Here is a 22,975-nt window from a genome sequence, read left to right on the forward strand (position 1 = left end):
GAACCCCTCCAGGGTCGACGCTGACGTCTACACTGCAGGACAGAACACCATCAGGGAACCCTCCAGGGTCGGTGCTGACATCTACACCGCAGGACAGAGCACCATCAGGGAACCCTCCAGGGTCGGCGCTGACGTCTACACTGCCGGAACCCGCCCACGCCCCTCCCGCTCACCTCTGCGCGGTTGTCATGATGGCGTCCACGACCTCGATGATGCGGTGCAGGGCGGAGTCGGTGCCGATGGTCATGTCGGTGCCACAGAAGTCATTGTCGATGGAGCCCACCATGCCCACGACGTTGAGGTAGGCGTGCTTCTGCACCTCCTCCTTGGCGATCTCGCCTGCATGGGGCACAGACGCACGCCCTCTCTGGGAGCCGCTGATCCCCGGGCCACGGCCAGTGAGATACGGCGTCCCAGGAGGCCCGCCGTGATGCTGCCCGTCTCCTACGCGCTGTGATCCCTGAACAAGCCCAGTCTACACACTTCGGGAACACCACCAGTCAGTGGTCCGGCGGTGAGGACGGCAGCCGGGCCCGTGGGCTCAGCGCAGAAGGGGAAGGCGAGCACTGCATCCGGCGGTAAAACCTGACTTCTCTCAGGCTCGGCCCCCCGCACGCGTCCCTCCGTGTGAGGGGGTGTCACACGCACAGAACGGGGCGCAGGGACACTGTGTCTGGGCACACGTTGTTCTCACTGGCGTGGGGGCTGGTGCTACGGACCCACTTCTGATCTCAGGAGAGATCCGCCCAGGTGGGCGCAGGCGGGGACGTGGCGGTGATGCCCTGTGCCGCCAAGGAGCCCGCCGTGGGCCCAAGAACGGCGGACCCAGTGCCCGGGGACCCGAGCCGTGTGCACGGCTGATGCCGGCCTCCCGTCCACGGACAGACCACGCAGACTGGGGGCCCTGCTCCCCCACCAGAAGGGGCCGTTCTGATGCCAAATCACATCCACAGATCAGGACCCCCCAGGATCCAGGCCGCAGAGCACAGAGGGTTCCGGAGTCCCGTCCTGCACGGCCTGGGAAGTGACGGGCACATCGCCCAGCAGAGCACCTGGTACGACTAAACTCCAGTCTTGCAACAGGCGGACCCTGGGGAGCCCCTGGCGGAGCTGGAGCCGCAGACGGGGGACACGGCAGCCTGGGCCGCCCCCCCCCAACCCGGGAGCGGGGCGAAGAGTTGACCCATCTCGGATGGCTGTCCCTGGCAGGACCCAAAACCGTGCTGCCGGGGGGCGGTGCCCGGCACAGGACACCCCAGGCTGCTGTCCCTGAGGCACCCAGTGTCCGGCGGCGCGGAGGACGCCCCTCCCCCAGCCCCCAGACAGTCCAGTGGGTGGATGTGTGCGGTCCGAGCTCCGCGGTCCGACGGAAGATGAGCGGAGGGAACAGACACCCGCGGGGGGGGGACACGCAGACGCAGGCACCCACCGTTCTGGGCCAGCTCCTCCAGCAGCCCGCTCCACTCCTTCCGGAAGACGTTGGCCCCAGTGAGGCTTCCGTCGCCGCCGATCACACACAGGTTGGTGATGCCCCGCTGGACCAGGTTCCGCGCGGCTTTCAGGCGGCCTTCCCGGGTGCGGAAGGCCTGGCAGCGAGCGCTGCCAATGATGGTGCCCCCCTGGAAAACAAGTCAGGTCGCCTTCCGCCTCTGCCCCCCGCGGGGCACACACGTGTGAGCGCCGGTGCCCGCTCAGGGCTTGCAAAACCCAGGTTCTCTCCTTGGATCTTTGAAGTCGGTCGAGTGTGGGTCCAGCGGACAGAAGCACGGGCGCCGTGCCCGGGGGGCCGAGGGGGCCCGCGAACCAGGACAGCCACCTGTGCCCGTGTGTGGAGAACAGAAGAGCCCGCAAGCCGCCCCCGCCGCCCCCGAGGCCTGGGGGCGCCCCGCAGGCCAGCAGCCCCGGGCCCCAAGGCCCTGTTCTGGCAGAGTCACCGTGCAGGCCGAGCAGGAACCTGTGAGCCACAGGGGCCTGTGTCAACCTCTCCCCCGCCCGCCCTTTATGTTCAGGCCAAATCTTACGAAAACTTAAGTCGGTTCATCCAAACTTTCAGGAGAGACAAGTCAGGATTTTCCACACTTGGTTTTTCAGAAACCTCCCTCGTTACGATTTAAGAGGAAGGAGGGCGTCTGGGCGGCTCTGTTGGTGGAGCGTCCAGCTTCGGCTCACGTCATGATCTCGAGGTTTATGAGTCTGAGTCTCACACCAGGCTCTGTGCTGACAGCTCGGAGCCTGGAACCTCTTTCAGATTCTGTGTCTCCCTCTCGCTCTGCCCCTCCCCCACTCACACTTTGTGTGTGTCTCTCTCTCTCCTTCTCTCTCAAAAATAAACACTAAACAATTTTTTAAAATAAAAGTAAATAGGGGCGCCTGGGTGACTCCGTTGGTTGAGTGTCCGACTTCGGCTCAGGTCACGATTTCGCAGTTTGTGGATTGGGCTCTGTGCTGACAGCTCAGAGCCTGGAGCTGCTTCAGATTCTGTGTCCCCCTCTCTCTCTGCCCCTCCCCGATCATGCTGTCTCTCTGTCTCTCAAAAATAAATAAATGCTAAAAAATAGTAATAATAAAATAAAATCTGTGCTAATAATACAAAAATACGTAAACTATCTCACGAACAATGTTTAGCTTTAGCGAAATACAAAAAAAGAAACAAAAATATTTTACAACAGAAAAGCAGAAACTAACACAATATAATTCAACTATTCAAAAGATTCAGAGGGGCGCCAGGGTGGCTTAGTCGGGTAAGTATCCGACTTCGGCTCGGGTCATCATCTTCTGGGTCGTGGGTTCGAGCCCCACGTCAGGCTCTCTGCTGACAGCTCAGAGCCTGGATCTGCTTTGGATTCTGTGTCTCCCTCTCTCTGCCCCTCCCCCATTTGCACTCTGTCTCTCAAAAATAAACATTTAAAAAAATTTTTAGGGGCCCGTGGGTGGCTGAGTCAGGTAAGCAGCTGACTTTGGCTCAGGTCGTGATCTCACAGTTCGTGGGTTTGAGCCCCGCGTCGGGCTCTGTGCTGAACGTTTGCTCAGAGTCTGGGACCTGCTTCTGGCTCTGTGTCTCCCTCTCTCCCTGCCCTTCCTCCGCTTGCACTCTGTTTCACTGTCTCTCAAAAATAAATAAATGTAAAATTTTAAAAAAGAATTAAAACAGAAGTAAATAAAAATAGCAGGATTCCTTCACGTAGTCATGAATCCACTCGTAAAACCTCCATTTGTACACAATCCTTCCAGCGCGTTCTCACCCGGCAAGGCAGGTGCCCCGCACCCCGAGGGAGCCCGCGGGAAGGCAGGCAGCGCGGCGGAGACAGCGCCCACGGCTCGCCCGGCCAAGGTGAGCCCCGGCCGGAGGCGCTGGGCACTTGATGTGACCCAGAGGGATGAGAGGGTCACGTGACGTCAGACAACTGCCGGTGATACAGGGAGAGGCTCACAAGCAGGGGCCTCAGGGCCTCCCCGCTCCCCCGGGGGGCTTCCCGTATTCGTGGGCCATCGCAGCGCCAGAACGAAAGCGCTCCGAAACTCGTGGGGCTGGAATCCAGAGGATGCCGTCCTGGTTTTTGCAACTAGCGCTCTAAGGGCTGCCGGCTGTGAAGGCCCCTCAGCCTCCTTCCGGGGGAGCGGCGGGCAGGACTCACGGTCTGTAACCCGCGTTAACGCAGACACCCCGCTATCTCCCTCCGCCCGGGGCTGTGGACACCTGGCTGACCTAGAGATTATGTGCGTCAGGCCACAAGGTGCTGACTTGGTCCACACACGCTGTGAAGGGACCACCATGGTCAGGCTCACTGAGCCGCTTCTCCAATCACAAACTAGCTTTTTCTGTGTGGTGAGAACGTTTAGCATCTACACTCAGCAACTTTCAGTATTACAGCGTACAGCACCGTTAAGATTTCGTAAGGCATATGGCATGGTGATTTAACACACATCTGCACGTGAAATGATCACCACAGTCAAGTTCAGTGACACCTCCGTTTTCTCAGGTACGTGTGTGTGGTGTGCGTGCACGCACATACAGAATCAGTCAGCGCAGTCGCCAGGCTGCACGTTAGCCGTGGAATGCACTCAGCTCCAACCTGGGAGTCGGGGCCCTTGGACCAGCGTCCCCCCCGTCTCCCCCATGCCCAGCCCTGGGCAGCTACCACGCTGCTCCGTCTGTGGGTTCAGCTGTTCCAGGTCTCAGCTCAGCGCGGGCGGTACGGAACCTGTCCGGTCTGACTTATGGCGGGATCTCCATCCTCCCTCAGGGCCGGGATATTCCTTCTATTCCCGACACCCGTTACCTCCCCGCCCCTCTGGCACCCTAGCACCTTCAGCGAGACTGTGTCAATTTGGTTTCTTTCTACTAAAAAATGCTCAACATGAGTTACACGTTAATACATACATTTCAGCAGGTCAAAACCACCTGTGAAGAACTTTTTTGTGAAATCCATTCTTTTTTCTTTTTTTTAAGTTTATTTTTGAGAAAAAGCTAGAGACAGAGTACAAGCAGGGGAGGATCAGAGAGAGAGGGAGACACAGAATCCGAAGACAGGCTCCAGGCTCCGAGCTGTCAGCACAGAGCCCGACGCGGGGCTTGAACCCACGAACCGTGAGATCATGACCTGAGCCGAACCTGAAGGCTTCACCGACTGGGCCCCCCAGGCGCCCCTGTGGAAGGCACTCTTGCCCTGTAATCCATCTCTCCATGGATTTGGGGCCTTCGCTGAGCTGCCGTGTCTGGAGAATTTACCAGGCGGGTGTCATTTAAATTCCAAGTCAGTCAGCAAGTTTGTGCACATCAGGGCAGCCAGCCCGATCCGGCTCAGCCCAGAACGGGGAGGCCGCATTCCCACAGAACCCCCAGCCCTCGGACGCTGCCAGTGGGATCGCTCCCAGGCTTGGGGACTCTGGAAAACCCAACAGGCACGGATGTTTACCGTCAAACACAGCACCGACTGGCGGAAGCTGCCTGACGTTAATCCGGCCTCAACAAAACAAAAACACACCCGGGACCCACGGCGAGGCCGGCGGCCGTGCGTAACTCCCGGCGAGAACAATCCTCTGCTGCGGGACGTCAAGCTTTTTACAAACCTTAATTACACGACCGATGAAGGATGTTCTCTTACCGTGTACGCGGGCAAGGTTAATGCCGGCCAGCACGTTAATCCGTCTTAAGCACTGACCGGGGCCGGAGGGTCAAAGGGTTCCGGCTAGAGAGGAGCAACTTACTCCAGGGACCCACGGAGCACCCCAAGGAGCACGTACCACTTGCAAAATGCTGGAGACGCTCTCCCAGTTGGCCTCCGCGATGTTGCTGCCGCCGTCGACCATGCCTTGGTAACCCTGGGGGGAGAGAGGGGACACCCTTGTAAGAAAGCCGGGTTCCACTCACAGGGACGTCAGAGCGATCTGTAAATTCCGTCCCAGGTAAACGGAAGGCGTGAGGAGGCTGAGCCCCGGGGCGCGTGGTGGTCGTGAGCCGCACGGGCTCGAGGCCGCGAACGGGCAGAAAATCCTCCGCAGCCTCGGGTCCCACGAATGGGGCCCTCTCGCCAGACGCGTCCCGAGGACTACGGGGAATCAGACAGTTTGCCTGTCACCTAACAGCTCCCCACAGGCTGGACGGGGGGGACACTTACCCTAAAACTGATCGTAATGTAGCAAACTCACATGCCAACAGTGGAGTCGGTCACACCACATACAAGAAAGGTTCCTGTCTTGTGGGGGGCGGCAAAGATTCAGCTGCTCGGCCATTTGCTAGCCGGATATGTCACTCCCTGTGGGGAGTTGCAATAAGAAGCAGGGGAGCGCCACTCCCTGCCAGGAGAAGCCAGAAGAACAAAGATCAATCGCCTACCGGCCGGGTGGTATCGCCCCTTCACGTCCTGTGCTAAAATCTTTAGTTTGTTTCCTCCTTTACCCTAGCTTTGACCCTGTTTCCTAGCAGCCGACCTAGGTCAGCTGCCTTGTTCTCCGGCCTAGAAACCTTTATAAGAGACAGTGTTTTCTGAATAAAAAAAAGAGGCTTGATCAGAAACCGTGTGTTGTGTCCTTACTCTCTGTGCTCCCCCTTCCTGCCCTTTCTCTCCCTCCCTCAGGATCACGAACCCTCGAGGATTTTCCGCCCTGCTGGCCGGGCCGGGACAGGACATAGTGGCGCCCAACGTCGGGCTGAGTAAGAGGGATCTAGTGAAGAAACCGATCAAAGAGAAAAAGAAGAAGAGAAAGAGGTAACGGCCGAGGTGAGAGGATTTAGAGGGAGACGTCCACGCGGTGGTCCAGTGCTCGAGTGAGTGAGCGGTGAATTTAGGGCAGAAATTAAGCAAATAGTCTAAGCAGAGACCCTTAGAGCACAGGGAGTAAAGGTATCTAAGTGTTTTTCTAAAACCTCTGCGGAGGAAGAATGGGGCCTCTTGTGTGTGTGTGTGTGTGAGTGAACCTTTGTTTGTCTTTGCGTCACTGTATTATAAGAAATAAGGGGCAATTACAGACTCTGTTCTACCTGTTTTGGGTCGCTGCAAACGCTCTCCCTCTCCCGTAGAGACAGGCAGAGTTAGAGTCAAGTATGTAAATTAAGTTTTGAGCCGTAAAAAGTCTAAAGAAAGAGATCTATTTATTTCCCAGGTTAACAGCTAAACAGCAAAGGTTTAAAACTGCCCCGTCGCCCAGGGCAACCAGAGGGCCACCAGGCTGCAGTCCGGCTGGGTGCGGAGAAGCAATTTGCATCACACTAGCTTCTCTCTGCCTTAGGTGATAAGAAACAGAAGACCACAGAGATCAGGGGGGTTTTTTTGCACCAAATTTCGAGGTTAAAATAATTGTTAACATAGTTTTTAAGGTTCTTAGTAAATTAAAACGTTAAGGTTTTACTTGATAATAAATTAAGAGTAACTTCATTGGCTGTCTAACAAGTTAAAACTAAAGCAAAAGTCAACTAATTAATATATTGGTATAAGATGAGGCCTGTAGATGTCTGTGCCTTTTAACTTGGAGCAAAATGACTGGGGATATTTTTTAAAACTGTTAAAAGGCTGCTTTGTACTTAATTGATTCAGAAGTTTACCCTCTAAGAATAGTTTTGATTACTAAGCCCTTAATGGGAGACTAAGATTTCTAAGAGTTAATAGTCTGCAGTGTGATTTATAAATGGTGTAACTGCTCAAATATATGTGCAGTTCCTAAAGTTTTAATGTTTTAATATAAGATCATTACTAAACACCTTTAACAAAATATAAGTGTCACTAAATTTAAACTGTAACTTAACAGCCTTTACAATTAAAGAGCATTTATGTACTTTAAATGATGTTCAAAAACTATTGGGGGACATTAATTGCATTCGGCCTCTTTCAAGGCTGTCTCCTAGAGACCTCATTCCCCTGTTTAAGACCTTGCATAAGGACTCCCATCCGAATTGCAGAAGGAGAGTTAACTCCTTTGGCCCTGAGGTCCTTACCTAAAGTTAATAAGACTTTACGAGGGGCCGTGCTTACAAGGATTAATTACAATAAGCCTTGGTCTTTAATAACATTATTTCTTTTCAAACTAGGGAACCTTCAGCACCGAGAGCTAAACTTGTTGCTGTTATTGAAATATTTCAAAAAACTCCAGAGAGGTTTAATCTGTGACTGGTCTCTTTTTAGCAACTGAAACTGCGACAGTGCCTGTCTACAGGACAGGAATTTCAGGTTTAACTCATTCTAAATCGCCTGGCCCCCTCTCTGAAATTCATCCTCTAGGCTCTGAAGCTCTGAGGCTACAATTCAAGATTTCCCGTGAGCAGGCACAACAGACAGTAAACCAGCGCCCTTCTTGTGTTGTGCATTTACCTGTTCCTCATTTGGGAGTAAACCCTCGAGGACTAGTGCCCAATGCCATCTGGCAAATGGATGTAACACACATTTTAGAGTTTGGAAATCTAAAATATGTCCATGTGAATGTTGATACCTACAGCGGCTTCCTATATGCTACCTTACAAACTGGGGCAGCAGGAGAGCACGTCGTGGCACACATGCTTTCTGCCATATCAGTGTTGGGAATCCCAAAACAAATAAAAACTGACAATGGACCCGGAGATACTGGGACCGTGTTCTCTAAATTCTGTCAACAGTTACACATTAAACACAGCACTGGAATTCCTTATAATCCACAAGGACAAGGTATAGTAGAACGGGCACGTCTATCCTTAAAAAATACCCTTGACAAAATAAAAGGGGGGACTGGTGCCCCATCAAGGGATCTCCCTGGAATCTCTTACACCATGCACTGTTCATTTTAAATTTTTTAACTTTGGATAAAGAAGGACGCTCAGCTGCTGAACGTCTCTGGCACAATGAGACGCAAAAAACTTTTGCTACCGTGCTTTGGAAGGACCCCTTGGATAGTAAATGGCATGGTCCGGACCCAGTTTTGATCTGGGGACGAGGAGCAGTCTGCATCTACGCACAAAAAGTGGATGCAGCCAGATGGTTGCCAGAGAGATTAGTAAAGCAAATTGATCATAATACTCAGCCCTCCAGGGAGAAAAAATCTCCTCGAGAGAAATCTTTGTCTTTTCCTTTAGGACCATGTTGGGGAAAGAAGCTTTAAGAGGACCTGGAGAAGAGGAGGAAGAAAAACATCAACAGTCCTTTCCTCAGTGGATTTCATGGACTTTTACCCTATCTCCTCCTGCTTTTGAGACCTATTGCAGATTTACTGATCTTGGTGCCCTTGGGCCCTGTTCTATTTAATAAGGTCATGGCTCTCCTAAGGCAGTAAATAGGCACAGTCTACCCAGGTCCATTATCATGAGCTCGATATGGCCGATCAGGAGGCCGATGGAAGAGCTATATTCTGGCAAGAGGCAAGGGCTGGCTAGCCAATGACGGGTAGGAGAGGCCTTACCATCCTATCAACCTAAGACAGATTGCTCAGACACAAGCTTCTGGGTGTGCCCATGACGGGTAAGAAGGATTGGCAGGTCTCCAACCTAAGACAGGCACAGTCCTTTCCTTGCCCATACTATCATATTCTGGAAGAATCCCTTTTTGAATTAATAAAAAAAAAGGGAGGACCTGTGGGGAGTTGCAAAAAGAGGCAGGGGAGCGCCACTCCCTGCCAGGAGAAGCCAGAAGAACAAAGATCAATCGCCTACCGGCCGGGTGGTATCACCCCTTCAAGTGCTGTGCTAAAAACTTTAGTTTGTTTCCTCCTTTACCCTAGCTTTGACCCTGTTTCCTAGCAGCCGACCTAGGTCAGCTGCCTTGTTCTCCGGCCTAGAAACCTTTATAAGAGACAGTGTTTTCTGAATAAAAAAAAAAGAGGCTTGATCAGATACCGTGTGTTGTGTCCTTACTCTCTGTGCTCCCCCTTCCTGCCCTTTTTCTCCCTCTCTCAGGATCACGAACCCGCGAGGATTTTCCGCCCTGCTGGCCGGGGCTGGACACGACACTGTCTGGGCCTCAGTTTCCCCTGGCCGCTATCCGTGCCACTCTTGACAGACATGCTGCACTGTGCTGGCCTTCTGAAAAGCCCGGCCAGGTATCCCTGCAGCCACCGGTCAGCCTCACCCTGTGGTCAGCTGCATCTGACTCGCCGGGGGGTGGCGGGTGAGTGGGGTGTCAGGGCGCGCTCCACCGGGACACCCACGGACCAGGACCTTCAGCTCCAAGCGCATCTCGCTCTTCCCCACACACCGCACAGGATCAAGGAAGACGGAAACACGTTTGCATCTTTACCACCCAGGCTCTCTCTCCAGGACATGTAACCTTAGAAGGGAGGAGACACTAACCACTTAGAAAGTTGATGAGAACAGATTGTTATGGTGGGTTCATATCGCCTACCCTGGTGAGGGTCAAGAGGAAAGAAAAAGATTAGGATTTTTCAAAATGAAACAGCCCACCGAGTAGGGAACCGTGTGGGAAAGTTCATCAGTAGTCGGGGGCCTGCGCTTATGAGTGCAGAGTCCCGTCAACAATATGCTCCGATATGATGTCATATACTGTGTCAATGCACTGGATCATAATTATACATGATGCGTGTTAGCATATTATACTGCACACGGGGGCATATAATACACTACTGTGCTGTCTTTGGATCACGAAACACCGTGTTACATAATCGTTCCTGCGCTATCACACACTGAGAATACATGTATAACAGACTTCTGTAAATTCTACAGAAAGAACCTGCTCAACCTCTCAACCTCTCTCTGCTCTATGTCACTCCAGAACACCTCTCTCTTTCCTATTTGTCGCACACATAACCCTAGGCCATCAATACACACGTCTGTGTCTGTGTATGTATTTTTTATATGCTGTGTAGTTATACACTGTAACTAACATGCAATATATTGTATACAATACATCACCGTATAACACGTGATCTATTGGATACATCACTGTATAACACGTGATGTATTGTATACATCGCCGTATTACATGTAATATATTGTATATAATATATAACCATGTACACTTAAAAATATCAATATAATTACAATTACAAATATAGCAAATAGATATTTTATATGTTACACAACATACATTGTATACCTATATTATAGCTACATAGTATTTTACACCACACTGCGGGGAGCTGGTCTGCCTCGCTGGATGACACAGTCACGGCGAGGAAATGGCAGACGTCTGCATGGCTCCTGCCATGAAGCAAAACTGGTATCTCCTTCTACTATTGGCTCATACTGGAAATGAGACTGTTACTGATCAGGCCTCACAATGTTCCAGATCAGACTGTTATTCCCACACAGATCCCTCATGGGGAGAAGCTTACTCCCACCTCTACAGAGAATTTAGACAAAGCACCGCAGATGTTTGTCGAAAGGCTCTTCTAAGTGCCTCACAGACCTAAGACATAGAAAATAAAGGGGGTTAAAGAACACAAGAGTTACTATCAACTCTGGCCTGGAGAAAAAGAGCCTAGCTTAGAGATAAGAAACAGACAAGACCCAGACATAAGTTACTGCACATGCCTTTGCTAACTGGCGCCAAAAATACCTTCCCTTATCCTGATATCCATTATGAGAATGGGTAAAAATAGTTACAACCTGAACTCATACACGAAGGCCAGCACATCTAGGGCCCCTGTGGTGCTTACACTTTCAACAGCAAGTAACAAGGTTGACTCAAGCAACTTCCTAATCAGCACAGATACATTCTTCCTTCTGTGAGCCAGACAGACCGACCCTTGGCCTAGCCTGTGCCTGAATCTTAGCATCACTGATACAAACAAATGTGTCTGCCACCCTGCCATCTTCTCGGTTGTAAGATTTACTACTGGTTTAAACAGATGTGTACGTTATGTGCTTTTCCCTGAGAATATTTTATGATCCTGTTTGTAAAAATTAACTACCTCGCTAGAATTAGAGTAATTCTGCAACACTGCCTCTATAAAACCTGCTTCTGCGCACTTTTTAAAACACTCTATCACTGAGAACTATTTGTAGTAAAAATGCCACTTTGTTGGTGTCGTGTTGACACGTTGTGAATAAAGGGACACCTGCCAGAAGGGCAGAGACGCCTGCCTGGAAAGCCGAGGCGCTCCTCTCTCTCTCTCTCGCCGACACCGTCCATCCAACGTGTAAATGCACGTGCACCCGTGCATGGTCACCGTCTGGTGCTCACGTGACAAACGGCAGAGGGAGAGACGGAATGCACTGAGGCAGAGAAGCCGCGAGCAGGTTGCTCCTGGAGCTGGTGGCCTCCCGGTCCGGTGCCCCTGTCCTAGGCACGTGACTCCCGGGCTCAGGCTCCGCACAGCCACCCCCCCCCCCCCCCCCCCCCCCCCCCCCCCCCCCCCCCCCCCCCCCCCCCGCCACCAAACAGGCCCCTGTCTTCACCAGTGTGCGTTTTCAGCCCTGTCCATATAAGGTATGGAGCCGTCCAGGCTGTCCCTGCGGAGGGGGAGGGCGATAAGCAGGGAGTGTTGGGATCCAGGCCCGGCCCCTGGCAGGGGGGCTCCTGCGAAGAGTGAGCCCCGCGGTGCCCAGTGTGTGAGCGGCTGACCGCACGTGCTGCCCGGGGTCTGATGCATAGGGAGGCCCTGTCTGCTCCTGAGGGACTCCAGGGACCTTGAGCAGCACGGTGGAAATAGGTAGAGAGTCGGATGACAGCTAGACAAGAGACAGACGACAGACAGAGGGTAGGTAGGGGACATGGGGCCTCAAGGCACACGTGAAAATCACCGGCATTTTAAGCGCCTTTCGCTTGCAAGGAAGACGTTACTGAATCCAGAAGGCTGGTTTTACACAAACGTACTATAACGTGTAAGTTCGGAGGGGCTGTTTTCTATTGAAGTCTCTGCGGAGGTCTGAAGGCGTATTCCTAAACAGCCAAGAGCCCAAAATATGTCTAAAATCCTCTTTGGAATTTGACTTCAGAGCCAGTTCTGTGACTCACAGAGGAATAAAAGCACGTAAAACCCCTAAGAACCACTCTCAGTCTTTGACCCAGAGTGAGAGCCCCCCCCGCTGACCCTCGCTTGTGGGGTGACGAGCCGGAGACCCTGGCGGCCGCCCCGAGGGTGACGTCCTGCGGGGTCTTCACGGGGGGCCGTCTGGTGACCTCTCAGAATGCGTCGCGGACTCTGAAATTAGTTGACCTTCTCGCCTGGAACTGCTCTGAGTCAGGTGCGAGGCAGCCTGAGGTCCCATCCGTCCCCGGGACTCGGTGCTGCCTTCCGAGGTCACACTGACCTGCGCGTTCAGGCACCTGCTAAATGGGTTCTAGGAAGACTCGGAGCCAGTCCACCGTGGGCAGCCTCACGAGAGACCTCGTCCTACGTGTTGTCTTCATCAAAGACCCCGGGGGAGGTGGACCCTGCGCCACGGCCAAGTTCGCCTTCCCCTTTGGCCGCTCACGTTCGAGCGTCCAGCGGTCTTCCCCAGGGGGTGACGCTCCTCCTGAACTTCCGGCATCATCCGCTCAACACCTCGCTGTCGGAGCAGCAGACACCCCGGCCACCGGCGGAAATGGTCGAGCAAAGATCGCGCACCCGAAGTATCTTCTAGACGTCATGACCGCCCACGGGAGACCCCTCCCGGCGTTGTGCTGCTTGGAGCAAAGGCGTGTTTGTGTTTTCCCCGACACAGCTGCACCGCAAGCCGTCCAGGTGGCTCTCAACCGCCCGGGGCTCACAGGAAATGCCGTCCTGCAAGCCAGGCGGGCGTGACAGGAGGCGGCAGGTCCCCGGTGCCTGTCCAAGGTCAGGAACTTCGCTTTACTTTGCTACAGGCCACTCTGGGCGGACCCTGGGGTGACGCTGGCCCTCCCACGCCCTCCCCGACCAGGATTCCGGGGCCCGGACACTCCAGCCGAGGAACCTGAGTGCCCGCTGCTCCAGGGGCCCGTGACCCCGGGGGACAGTGCTCCCGAGTCACCTCTACACGTGTCCCTGAGCACTGTGGTCAGACTCTCAAATAGGCCACGGCAGAGCCTGCACCGGGCGCCCATGGAGACCTGACGGGACTCCGGCGAGGTGAGCCGTGTGGCGCTCCGGTGTCTCCACGGCGGGGAACGGAGTCCCGGGCGAGTCACGAGGCCCACAGCCACAGCGCTCACAGCAAGCCCGCCTCCGCCATGCCAGACAGCACAGCCCCACGGCGACACCACAGGGCCGGGAGGAGGCACAGAGGAGAGCGCATGTTTGAGACTCAAACGCTAACCTGGTAACCGAATGGCCGTCCAGGGCAGCCCGAGGACGGGTCACAGCGAGGGCACTCCGTGGAAGGCCACGCCGTGGCTGTTGGCTCTCACCATCCGGGGAGTGCCGGCCACAGGCCCTTTGCACGTCACCCAACCCAGCAAAGGCCCGCTGCACGGGGACACACACTTACCCACTCGCTGGGGCGATCCTACTACTGTTCTTAGACACTTTGTGGTGAGTACTTTGACTTAAAGGAAGTTAAAATGCAGAAACAGTTAAGTGTCAAACCTCACGAAGAGGCAGTGTTACCTTGCCTGAATTTCTTGGCACCTAGGGAGGGGGCGGGGTGGGGCAGGTCAGAGCAGGGGTGACAGCCCAGCACACCCCCAAAAGTCACACCGGGCACCCTGACCCACGGGCCCACGGGGAGCAGGGGGGCGGCCGTCCAGCACCCACCAGAGGGCAGGCCGAGGCGGGGGAGGGGGGGACCCGTCAGGCAGCTCATCTGAAGTAACGTGCCCCGTGGGAGATGATCCTGACCTGTTAACAGATTTGAGCTCTGACGCACAGGGGGCCCCCGGCCGAGAGACTTGCTTTTAACAAGAGGGTCAGCTGCTGAGCATGAGGGGCGTTATTCCTGCCCTCATCTGAGGCTTGGGAGACGGGCCCTGGGGAACGTTCTGGTCTGCATGCACCGCCCCCCTGGTAAGCGTCATCTCAGAGAGGAAAGACTTTGGGCGCCAGGGGGCTCAGTCCATCGAGCACCCAAGTCTTGGCTTCGGCTCAGGTCACGATCCCAGGTCGTGGGATCAAGCCCTGCGTCCGGCCATGCACGGAGTGTTGAGCCACTTGGGATTCTCCCTCTGCCCCTCCCCAGATCGCCTTCTCTCTCTATAAAATAAAAAAGTAAATAAATAAAAAAGAGGAACGACTTCTAAGCGAGTCACGTTTAAAGAGCCATAATTTCTGTAAATCTGCAGAAACTTCAGCTAATAGGATTTCGAGTCCGCAGATTCCATGAGACAGAACTAGCCTCCAATTTCCAGCAATCAAGATCGGAGGAACGGAGAACCGCAGGGCCCTCCCTGGCCACCCACGCCCGGGGGTGGCCTTCTGAGCGCAGTCTCGTAAAACCTCGCGGTGTATCTGCCGTCACTGTCCCCAAGCAGATGCAGACACCTGCAGGTTTCCAAGGGAAAACCCCCGCCTCGGAGGGAAAGGAAAAAACCAACAGCTGGCTCACCGGGTGGAAAGAATGGGTTAGCGCACCCCCGCCCCCTCGCCAGACAGTGGCCAAGGGCTCGGCCCACAGAGCGCGTGGTCCTGGCCCGGATTCGCAGGCGGACAGAACAATCCCGGCGCCAGACCTGTGGCAGGACTGCCAGTACTTCCCGTCATTACGCTTCCCACAAACTTCCTGCTAAGGGAACAAGCCAGAAAGCCTCCCTTTACATAACACTAACCGTGTCCCTGTCCAGGCAGCTCGGTAACCTGGAAAGCCTGGGCCAAGCCTGGAGAGGGGGCCACACGCCAAGCATATCAGAGGGACAGATTGCTGAACGAGGCTTTAAAAAAGAAAGCCAAACGTCTTCTACATCTGAGCCCAAAGCGGTCTCCATGGCCGCCCCAGCAGGAGGCAGCGTGCCCACCAGCACACCTGCCGGGTCTGGAGACCCTTCCGTCAGGACTGTGGGAAGGCGAGGTCCTGGCCGGCGCCCCTGCCCTCCGGAGGACCGTCACACGAGGTGGGTGGGGAAGGAGGCGTGCCCACATGAGTTGGAAAACCCAGCAGATTTCAGACACAGGGTCGTTTACGCCTGTGATGTGAACTGAACTGACTCATGTCGATGAGATGCTGTCAGCTCCCAGTGCCACGTCTCAGGGCTTGGTTTTGAGTGAGCCCAGGGCTGCCCCCGATGGGAATTCCCCAGAATTCTTGTTTATGGGGTGAGGGGGGTGTTTAGAGAAGCACCGTGTCTTCTCCAGACAGATGACTTCAGTTCAAAGGAGCCCCTCTCCAAGCTGCCCCCCTTGGCTCCCCGACGCTGGGACTCACTGGCTGATCGTTCCGGGGCCGAGCTGCAGACACCGCCCACCCTCGGGTCCCCGCACACCTTCCTCCCGAGATGCCGGCCACCAGTGACCCAGAGATCGCCACACCACCGTGCACCAGGGTCCCCCCTCCCTGAAGGAAATGGATCTGTTCAGGTTCGGGACTCTGTGGTGCCCCCTGCGGGCGGGGCGGGGCGCCGCACTCCGCCCAGCGGCCAGGACTCCCACCCACCCCACCCCTTCAGGGAGGGTGCAAAAAATACGGCCTGAAAGCAACTGGGAGGAGATGGGCAGCGGAGCCCACCTCTCCTGGTTGGCAATGGGGAGAAGAAATCCGGTTTCCAATGTCAAGATTCTTCGTCTCCTAAGAACCCAAATGTCCCTGGGGGTGGGCGAGCCTGACGCGTCCCACTCAGTTCCTCAGCCGGGGACGTGGGGGGTCCGGTGGCCCAGATCTCTAGACGGCGTACCTCACTACCCCCGGGACCCGGCCAACGAAGGCAAACAACACAGCAGAACTCCTCAATCGGAGCCGGATTAAGGCCGACATGTACAGATCAGTTTCAACACCCAGAGTCAATGCGCATGCGTGGCCGCCAGCCGACGCCACGCCCTCCACACAGGTGCACGGTCGGCCCGGGTCTGACGCAGGGTTTCCTGACCTCGGCGCTGTGCCCACTCAGGGCCAGATACTTAACGCCCCGTGGTGGGCGCGGCGGGGAGCTGAGCGCTATCTCGGTCCCCACGCACCACACGCAGGAGCCCCAACAACGGACAGTCCGGGGATGCCTGCAGCCATCAGTGCCCCGGGGTCGATCCCATCCTGTCCCCCCGGGTGGGGCCGCAGCTCTGGCCCCAGCTCTGCCCGTGACCGAGAGACACAGAAAAAGCAACCACTTTTTCGGAAGAAAGTTTCTTCAACTATGAAATAACGGAAGTGACTTCCTGCCCCTCCCTCCGGCACCCGCAGTCACCATGGAGACCGCCGGTGACAGAGCTGGTGCCGGGAGAACAGCCACCGTGTCCCGGCGAGGGGGACAGACGCCCGGAGTCCAGGCAGGACGGTCTGCAGTGAACCCGCAGACACCCCATTAGTCCCAGGAGAGGACCCCGGCCCCAGGCCGCTGCACCCCACAGAGGGGCTGCTGGGGGGCGGGGCTCCCTGAAGCCCCTCCCCGGACGGAACCGGAACAGAATGAAAAGTCAGAGGGGATGTGCGCGCACGCTCCGGCAGAGCAGGAACACGTGCTCGGGGACAAGTGTCCCAGACCAGACACTGGGGAGGGGACGCACTCCATCCACACCGGCGCCCGCCCATGGCCGCCGCTCACTGGGGCCACGTGACCCCGAAGACACCCCAACAGAGCGGGACCAGACGGCAGTCCGCAAACACCCTGGTCGGGCCCGTGCTTTGCACACGGCCCAAATCAGACAGACGCAAACCCAGACTCACAGAGCCGCAGCTCAGAAGAGCAAAGCAAAGAACGGGGCAAAAAAACACCTTTCTGGCAAACAATACACAAACTGCTATCCAGCCCAGCGAGCAAGGCTTGTGATGGAGGAGAGCCCAGGCTGGCTCTCCAGGGGCCTGGGGGGCGGGGCGGCCTGGAGCCAGGGTCAGGAACCAGGGTGGCAAAGCACTCCGTGGCCCCCACAGGGGCCTCCCGCCCGGCGCTGGGGTCGTGCTACCCCCAGAAAACACTCAACGGCCTCACACCCCAACGCAGCCTCCTGGGTCAGGACAGCCGACAGGCAGGGCGGGACCCAGTGGTTCAGTGCACGGGAGACACTGATGTCACACAGGTCACGTGAGTGTGAGCCACCAACGGCAGGATATCCCCGACACCTGAGGGGGTGGGTGTGACCCTGGTGGGGAAACACTGCAGCAAATAGATTTGCTGTAGTTCTAAAAAATTTTTTTTGATGTTTATTTATTTGAGACAGAAAAAAGACTGTGTGTGTGTGTGTGTAAGAGAGACAGACAGAGAGAGAGAGAGAGAGCAGGGTAGGGGCAGAGAGAGGGAGACACAGAATCCAAAGACAGGCCCCAGGCTCCGAGCTGTCAGCACAGAGCCCGACATGGGGCTCAAACCCACGAACCGTGAGATCATGACCTGAGCCGAAGCCGGACGCTCAGCCGACTGAGCCCCCAGGCGCCCCTATTGCTGTTTTTATAACATGCAGATCTCCTTCCAGACTTCCCCACACAGGCCTGGAATCACAATAAGACACGAATGTACTCTTCTGTCTGTGTTTTCAGCTGTGTTCGCTTCCATGAATTTAAAAACCAAACAAATTATTTTAACCAAATTATTTTCCCCTAATAGTTTCTGACCCAAGCAGCCTGGTCCAAACTACACGGGCGCCTCCGGTCCACACCGCACTCACTTCTAAGGGCTCAGCCCCTCAAAAGTGGACATTGCGGCCCGTGGCCACCGGCTCATTTCAGACTCTTCATCTAGAAGTGGATACACAGGGGCCCCTGGGGGCTCAGTCGGGTAAGTGTCCGACTTCGGCTCAGGTCATGATCTCACAGTTCGTGGGTTCAAGCCCCGCGTCGGGCTCTGTGCTGACAGCTCAGAGCCTGGAGCCTGCTTCCGATTCTGTGTCTCCCTCTCTCTCTGACCCTCCCCTGTTCATGCTCTGTGTCTCTCAAGAATAAATAAATGTATAAAAAAATAAAAAAACAAGAAGTGGACACACAAAAGGTTGTCAGAGAGAAAGTCTGGGTTTCACGGTGATGACCCGAAGCTCAAAGTGGCTTCTTTCTCCCGTTTGCCCTAATGTTTATTCAACTTCACGGAGTACATGAATAGACCACTTCCATGAGGAAGGGGGCTGCAGATAGATACAGTAATCCCACGGGACCAGCAGGTGGGCTCCCCCCCACTCCCAGGCACAAATCTCACAGACCTGCACCCAGACCAGGGGGTGCCCTGCTCGGGCCTGGGCGTGCCCGCCACCCGGCACCTCCTGCTGGGCCGGCAGCGCCCGGCTCGGGGCCCCGAGTCAGGGAAAGTGGCGGGAGCCGCAGCACTGACCTCATAGATGAAGTACACCTTGGCGCCCACGTAGATTCCCATGCGCACCACGGCGCGGACAGCGGCGTTCATGCCTGCGGGAGGACAGGGACAGGAGTCAGTGAGCGCAGAGGCGATGCTGGTGCCGCGGGTGAGCAGTGTCCTTGCACGCACGGCGGGCCTGGCGCACACGTCCAGGTCGAGGTCGAGCTGCCGGACGCACTGAGGGGGCCCAGCGGATGGGCGTCATCGTCTGAGAGCCGGGGCACCCTGACCGTCACCGCAGACGGGGACCCCAGCCCATCCTGTAGTAAGACAGACTCGAGTTAATATGGACAAGGCCACTTCTGCGATTGGAGGAGAAAAACCGTGACTTCATTAGCCGCTGGCGGTGAAAATAACGTCTCAGCCAATGGCCTCAAGTTCAAAATAGGTCATGCCGTTTACTAAAAAACAAACAAAAGAAAACCGAACCCATGTACTACGGATAATACCCACTCAAGGTAGGTCCAGGGCACGTCCACGCTCTTGCAGAGGACCCGATGTAACGGGAATGACAGCGGTTTGTGCTCACCCTGCACTCCGACCGCTCTCCATGCGAGCCCCACTTCGGAGTGGCCCGTCTGGGCCCGGGAAGCATTGTGGACAGCGGGTGAGCAGTCAGGACGTCACACCTGCGAGGCCCTGTTTCCTCACCCAGAGGCTGGCCGGTGAGGATGGGGCTGTGACAGGGACCCGGGAGGGATACCATCAGCCCCAGGCCTGGAACCCGCAGTGTCAACACCCAGCCGTCCCCCTCTGCCTCTCCCACTGCCAGGAGCCGCGTCAGCCTTGCCCGGTGACACAGTCACAGCGAGGAAATGGCAGACGTCTGCACAGCTCCTGCCATGCAGCGAAACTGGTACCTCCCTCTACTATTGGGAACAGGACCGCTGGTATTGATTAGGCCTCACAACATTCCAAGTCAGGCCGATACTTCCCACACACAGATCCCTCATGAGAGGAAGCAAAAGAGATTTTAGACAAAGCGCTGCAGATGTTTGCCAAAAGGCTCTTCTAATGAGTCATGCAGAACAAAGACGTAAATAATAAGGAGGGCTAAGAACACAAGAGTCATGATTAACTCTGGCCTGGAGAAGAGCCTAACTCAGAGATAAGACACAGACACGGACCGGACGTAAGTTGCTACATACACCTTTGCTAACTGGAGCCACAAATACCCCGTTACACTGACATCATGATGAGGACAGGAAAGAGTGACTACAACACAGACCCGCGCACAAGGGCCGACACAGTCAGGGCCCCTCTGGCACCGGCGCCCTTGGCATCAGAGGCTCACACAGTCCTAACCAGTCCGAATACACGCTTCCTCTCGCAAGCCAGACAGCACGACTCCTCGCCTGTCCCTATATCACTCAACTTCTGATCTAAACAAATGAGCACGTCACCGCTTCTCACTGAGAACATCCTGCCGTCTTCTCAGCTGTGAGATTCACTACCAGGTCAGACAGATGTACCTGCTGTGTGCTTTTCACTCCGAACGCCCTGTCTTCCTTAGCTGTAGAACTGACCCGCTCCCTGTAACTAGGGCAGTCCTGCCAGAATGCCGCTGCGACACTCGCCCCTGTACGCTTGTCAGAGCTTCCTGACAGAGACGTGTCCGTGGTGATCGCTTCACCTGTAAGGAAACACACAAACCCCGACAGAGCAGAGATGCCCGCCTGGTGATCAGAAAGAAGCGTGAGGCTCTCCCCTCACTCCCTCGTGCCGACCCCGTCCACCCTCGGGGGCCCCTGGCCCGCTGGAGCGGGACTCCGGCACCCGGCGAATTCACGTTTCAGAAGCGAGTGTCAGGACCACAGCGGCCGGGGCGCACGGGCCACCGGGAAAGGTCACTCCTGGTAACAAACACACGGAGGGCACCCTGGGTCCCAGGGGCCTAACGGAGATGAAATCTGTGGGCATCTAAGGGCAAACCTGCTCAGAAGACAGGCAGAAGCGGTCATGTCTGAGGCCCGAGAAGGCGCGGTGGCTCTCGAAGGTGACAAGTTTGAAAGGCTGCTGTAGTCAGGCGGCTGGATGAGCTTGGGGCCCAGACCTTAGAGCTAAGTCCACGTTTAAGGGCCACGTAAATCCACGGGTCTGCGGACAGGTGCACCTCTGGGGGGGGTCTCGTCACTTCCTGGTCAAACCTTGCTGATGACCTACCGAGTAACAGCTGTCCGTCCCCCAGGCCCCGAGTCCGCATCGGGACACGACACCTGAGCCCGCACACACTCTCCCTGCGCTGCTCACCCAGACACCGCACACTGTGACCGCCCTGCCCTGGACCCCGACATTTCTCCCCGCGTTTGCCCCCCGTGCTGCCGAGTCCATGTGACCTTACCCACCACGGCCAGGCCACGAAAACAGCGTCTGGTCTATGGTTTGTTGTGACACAAGTAATTTGTACACACGTTCTTGTTAAAAGACTACAGGGCACCTGGGAGCTCAGTCGGTTAAGCATCCGAATCTTGATTTCAGCTCAGGTCATGATCTCACGGTTCGTGAGTTCGAGCCCCACATTGGGCTCTGCACTGTCAGTGCGGACTCTGCCTGGGATTCTCTTTCTCCCTCCCTCCCTCTCAAAATCAGTTAATAAACATTTTAAATAGATACATTCACCTATTTTGGGAGAGAGAGAGCGCGGGCACAGGCGCCAGTGAGGGCAGGGCAGAGAGCCAGAGTCCCAGGAGGGCTCACGCTTAGCACGAAGCCCAATCGGGGCCCAAACTCCCCAACAGTGAGATCATGACCTGAGCTGAACTCAAAGAGTCAGAGGCTTAGCGGACTGAGCCCCCAGGCGCCTCATGAACGCCCCTCCTTTGTGAGGTGTTTCTGGAGGCCTCGAATACAGGCAGGATCAATGGGGCTTTTCCACAAAGGAGAAAGTGCCAGAAGGAAGGACACTGTGACAAGAGGTGGCAGACGTGATCCGCAGGGGACGGAACTTGTCATGGAGACCCCCACACCTTCCCTGCAGCCCCCACCTGCCTCCCACCCCTGCACCCACCCCACCCGGTGCCCACGTACACTGGGTGCCCCCTGGGCCCTGGCAGAGTCCCTGGGGGCTTCTGGGGAAGGGAGGAGCCTAAGCATGTCCGCTGGGGGGGGGAGGGGGAGGGCCCCCACTGGTGCATCCTGAAAACCCCCTCCAGGCCGCACTGGGCTTTAACTCACTTGCAAGTTTGTAATTGAGTCTAGCCATCCGGCCTCTACCCACAGCTGGGGCCTGGGGAGGGGCCATGCCTGTAGCTAATAACCAGGTGGGTAGAGGGTCACAGGAAGCCTGAGGGGCAGGGAGCCCCCTGGGGGGATGAGGAAGTCAGGCTCCAGAAGTGAGGAGCCAAGGGAACAAAATTAATGAAGGGCCAGCTGGAGGGTAAGCCTTAGCCTCAGTGAGACTTGAAGCTGGTACAAAGTCCCGGTAGGAGGTCTGTGCCCTGGAGTCCCCAGCGGGAGGGGCCAGAATGCAGCTGGACCCCAAGTCCTGCTCAACTGCCGGGGGCGGGGCCTGCGGGTTAGTCCTCCTGTGGCCGGGGCCGGGCCCGGCAGGTGGACGTCTTCCAGGGAGGGGGCCCTGGAGGGCAAAAGCCAAGGAGAAAGGAAGACACCCCTGTTCCCCAAAGGCCTCCCTCGCAGGGCTCCTCCCCCCCGGGGTTCCTCCCCCCGGGGCTCCTTCCTGGAGCTTTCGCTTTCCTTTCCGGGCCACATCTGGGCGTTGAAACAACTTTCCTCATTGATCACACGGCTGTGGTCCTGCTGCAAACTCAGAATCTTAACCCTTGCAGAGTGATCTCCGCGTCATTCGCAAAAATGTAAACCTGCCTTTACGGAATGTGGAGCTGGTCATGGGAACCAAAAATGAGCAAACCTTGGAAACCCGAGGGACAGCGAGGTGGGAAATGTGTGGTGGAGACTTGAGATGCGGCAGGGAGCTCAGACCCTTCCGTGGTTCTCTTGCTTCCTACGTATTCGCTGCCTCTTACCAAACCATCGCACAGGCAAGAGCATCTGCTCCAGAACTTTCCTTCCTTAATTAAAACGTTTAGAGAAAATAAATTTTAAAAAGGGGTTGTTCATTCAATCACCATATTGTATGGAATTAAAATAAAAACTTCAAAAAAAGTTTTAAATGAGGTCCGTTCTGACCATATTTAACCTCCGAGGAATCTTGGGGCGCATGGGGGGCTCAGTCGGCTTCGGCTCAGGTCATGATCTCACAATTCGTGGGTTCGAGCCCC

At 55.8% G+C, this 22,975-nt stretch overlaps 1 protein-coding gene across 1 annotated transcript in view; it reads right to left on the minus strand.

Moving 5' to 3' along the window:
- PFKP (phosphofructokinase, platelet) overlaps positions 1–18,785 on the minus strand; it is a 42,323-nt gene extending 23,538 nt beyond the window's left edge. Inside the window, exons 1-4 of the mRNA XM_029954074.1 lie at positions 18,714–18,785; positions 5,245–5,322; positions 1,430–1,619; positions 174–339 (exon numbers count right to left, since the gene is read on the minus strand). Coding sequence (XP_029809934.1) covers positions 174–339; positions 1,430–1,619; positions 5,245–5,322; positions 18,714–18,785 — 506 coding nt within the window. The remainder of the gene's footprint in view (positions 1–173; positions 340–1,429; positions 1,620–5,244; positions 5,323–18,713) is intronic.
- Between the last annotated feature and the right edge of the window lie 4,190 nt (positions 18,786–22,975).

Source organism: Suricata suricatta, chromosome 10 (genome assembly GCF_006229205.1).
Source record: "Suricata suricatta isolate VVHF042 chromosome 10, meerkat_22Aug2017_6uvM2_HiC, whole genome shotgun sequence".
Taxonomy (NCBI): Eukaryota; Metazoa; Chordata; class Mammalia; order Carnivora; family Herpestidae; genus Suricata; species Suricata suricatta.